We start from the raw sequence: 4,191 nt of genomic DNA on the forward strand, positions 1-4,191 counted from the left end.
GAGAGACAGAGAGACAGACAGACAGACAGATAGATAGAATGACAGACGGACAGACATACAGAAAGAGAGACAGACGATAGATAGATAGATAGATAGATAGACAGATAGACAGACAGATAGAATGACAGACAGACAGACAGATAGATAGATAGATATAGATAGAATGACAGACAGACAGACAGACATAGATAGATAGATAGATAGATAGATATAGATAGAATGACAGACAGACAGACAGACATAGATAGATAGATAGATAGATAGATAGATAGAAAATTTGGGGAAAAGCAATTAAGAATAGGAAAGGAGACAAACAAAATTATCAGCATGATTTTCTGGGTTTTGACAGGCAGCACAATTTTTATAGTTTATTGTGAAAGTGACGTGAAATGTGGCCAAGTATGGTTACCCATACTAGGGTTCATAAAGGCCTATTCTTCCATCCCAATTCTCATACTTGTACTATGCATATGAATATGATAGTAGGAAAGTACATGTATGTGCAGTAAGACGTCATAAAATTGTGTCCTGATACCACATATGCCTTTGTTGCATTAAATATCATAGCTACTACAATTATTGTTACTGTTGTAAAAACTATAAATTAATATTTCTGTAATTTTATTAAATTTATTTGTGATGAAGTAAAAATAATAATGAACCATTTTTGTGGAAAGTATGGTTACCATGGTAAATTTTCAGAACTGAAATATGTGCCTTCTTAATAACAACTCGCCAATTGTGATTCACTTTGCGGTTTGCATGCTAGCTGCTTCAGGACAGGTTTTGGCTGACTGAGGCTGATCCTAGACCAGCACAAATGCACCAGACTCACCTGATTGATGTGTACAGAGGGGATGGACGCGGACGGAACTGACGAGTGGCTGGGAGAGTTGGGCAGAGATTTACACGGACCAATCGAAAGCTGCTGTTTTTTCCTCAGCGCCACCACTTTCTGAGCAACTGCAATCACACATCATAAATATTACAACTATGAAATCAATGCATTAAATAGATTAAAAGTGACAATAAAGACATTTATAATTTCTGTTTCAAACAAATGCTGTTCTTCATGTTTTCTAAAAAAAAAAAATAGAAGGGAAAAAAGAAACAAAAAAGAAGAAATTTCAAAGCAAATCAGCATATCACAATGATTTCTGAAGGACACTGAAGACTGGAGTAATGATGCTGAAAATTCAGCTTTGCATCACAGGAATAAATTACATTTTATAATCTACTCAAATAGAAAACAGTCAATTTAAATTGTAATAATATTTCACAATTTTACTTGATCAAGCATCAAGATCAAGAGAAAAAAACCTCTCATCAAACTTTTGAATTATAGGGTAAAGTATGCAAGTATTTGTCCACCTCTTGTACACTGAATAAAAATGTATGAACAGTAGGGATGTTCATTTCGGTTATTTTTCCTAACCGACAACCGACGCTCATTAACCGATTGTTAACCGTTAACCGACAAGATTATTTTAAATTAGAGAAAAAAGTCTTGACCAGGGGCGCATCATGTACTCACGAGCGAGACTATGGGTGCTCCAGAGAGGGAACAAAATGTCAAAAACAAAAAGTGGGTCCCATTGCAAGAAACAAAAATAATCCTTTTATATTTTGCCTGCTATGTGAGTGCCTGGACGTGGATTATTTTTGTTTCTTGCAATGGGATCCACTTTTTGTTTTTGATATTTTAAATTAGAATTGAATTAAATTAGAAAGGATAAGTGTCTGTGCTATATATATATATATATATATATATATATATTTTTTTTTTTAAGAAATACTATCAAAAATGTTTATGTAAAAACATTGTAAAAAATAAATGCATTTTAACGTGTTTCGCACAGCTAGTCTAGATACTAGCTGTTTTTGTTGTTTTAGTCCTGCATATGACCAACTATTCTTATGGGAACAATGAATAATTCAGCTGTCTATTAATAACCTATAACGTCTTTCAAAGCCCCTGATTTGCAGTAAATGTGACTACAAGCATAAACAAGACTACAAAGTAATTTATTTGCTACCATAATTCATAAATGGCAATAAATGTACATGACATTGAGTGCTTATTATTTTGGTAGGGAGATGTTCAAAACTTATGTACAGTATGTTACAATTTTTCAGTTCTAATAACGCACATAAGGTTTCTTCCCCAGCTGTGAAATGTTTTTGTGCAGATTTACTGCATGAAACTGGAAACCCTGGAGACTTAGAGTGTGCCTACAGCCATTTAACAAGTGACTCAACATTATTCACTTTTACTTTTCGCAAAAACAAAGTAACAGAGAAAGAACGAGCTGCACACAAGTGAAAGAACCGGCAAAGTCGAGATGATGTTGATCCGTCTGCGTTTTCAAAGAGTCGAACAGCTCACCGTCTCCAGACAACAGGCGCATCTCTGTCTTTTAATTATTTCAAATGCAGCCCGAGGAGGCAATTACACGCAGGAGAAAACGGCAACCGTCAACGCCCCAGCAATAAAGGCAGGGACAAGAGAAATCCATCCTGACAACTATGATATTGGAGAGCGCGGAGGAAACTGCAACACTGCGGAGCAATAAAGCTGCTGGAATTATCGCAGCCCCTGCAACCGCGGGAGGAAGTCTCACACGGATATATAGAGCAGCGATACCAGATTACTGCGCGGCTGCTTGATAAATACTTATGTAATATGTATTTCTAGGTGCTGTGAAACCACTCTACCTCGAGCAGGCGGCTAGAGGGACACAAAAGAGATGTGTGGGCAGATTTCTGTAGCTTACTCTGCGATACATTCATGCCACATGACGACAGTGGGCAGAAGAGAGCGCTATCAGTGAACTCAGAGTGGCTCTGCTATTCCAGCTGGTTTTCAGGATTGTTCGTAATAAATGCACTAACCACTAGCGATGGAAAAACACAGCTCTTTGTTAGATGAGGAGATAAAAGCAGGATCCAGAACGTCAGATGCATTCAGAATGTCTCACAGCCATCCTTAAAATCTGCTGTATGTACATAATATAATACAGTAAACTAATAACATAATAATAAATACCCCCTTCACGGTCATACCTTTAAAGATTAATACATTAAAATACATGATCAATACCAAACTTCACAGATTGATCACTATTGTTGTTTTATGATGATGCCAACCAGCATGCAATGAATGTTTTAACTATGTAATTATTGCCTTTTTTTACATAAAAATAATCATTAGACTACAACAATAAAGCATAACATGCTTTATGAACATTATAATATTATTATTATTATTATATTAACAACAACAATGATAATAATTATTGTTACTGGAAATTAATTTTTGTTTATTAAAAAGTTTTTGTGTCTAAATAATAATAACAATAACAACAATAATAATTATTATTATTACTGTTTTTTAGTGCTGCGTTCGATACATCGATACGTTGTATCGAGAGATTTGACGATACGAGTATCGATACAGCTGTCTCTGTACCAATATTGTGGCACGTGTGCAGCAGTGGACCGCACAAGAATACAGTTTAAAATGGAGTAGAAAAGCGCGAGGTTTCTAAAAAATAATGAATAGAGCATAATATATAGGCTACAACAAGGTTTAATCTGGTCGAAGAGGAACACAACCGGGGTTGCCTGATATAAAGTGACTTAATCCCCGAAACAGAGCTTCCCACTTGCGCAATATGGAAATATCTGCTAAGTGTGCTACTTATCTTTGTCAACCTGGCAACTATGTGCACGCGCACTCTCTCCACTCTGGATAAACGCGCTGGCTTTCTGAAAACACCGGTAAACTTGCAGTTTAGCGATCTCCACTTCTATATTCTATTCTCAGAAAAGTGTAATTCACTCATCAAGTGTTCATTTATGAGAGAGAGAGAGAGAGAGAGAGAGAGAGGCTGTGTATGTATGAATTACCACCGTTTTGCCGCGTTTCTCTATTAACAGTGAAGCTGTGGCTTTAATTCCTTTAGAAACAATGATGTTACCAGCTCCTTGTTGAGAAAGATAATGTAGCTCTTGAGCGATTAAGCTATTTAGTTGATAAAATTGCGGGGCAGCGCTAAAAAGAAGGTCTGTGCGCGCACGCAGCATGATCTGACTAAAGGTGTGTGCGTGAGATACTGTGAGTGTGAAGACAGTGCATTAGTTTAGAACTTTTCTAATTTTTTTTTTTTAAACGTAGAGAGGGTTGATTTG

At 36.3% G+C, this 4,191-nt stretch overlaps 1 protein-coding gene across 1 annotated transcript in view; it reads right to left on the bottom strand.

Annotated features, from left to right (window-relative positions):
• The window catches only part of LOC107732092 (arf-GAP with GTPase, ANK repeat and PH domain-containing protein 3), a 177,268-nt gene that overhangs the window by 72,810 nt on the left and 100,267 nt on the right, over positions 1-4,191 (bottom strand). The window contains exon 7 of the mRNA XM_016543339.1: positions 836-963. Within this exon, the coding sequence (XP_016398825.1) occupies positions 836-963 (128 nt within the window). The remainder of the gene's footprint in view (positions 1-835; positions 964-4,191) is intronic.

This window comes from Sinocyclocheilus rhinocerous, unplaced genomic scaffold (assembly GCF_001515625.1).
Source record: "Sinocyclocheilus rhinocerous isolate Xijiao unplaced genomic scaffold, SAMN03320098_v1.1 scaffold97, whole genome shotgun sequence".
Lineage (NCBI taxonomy): Eukaryota > Metazoa > Chordata > Actinopteri > Cypriniformes > Cyprinidae > Sinocyclocheilus > Sinocyclocheilus rhinocerous.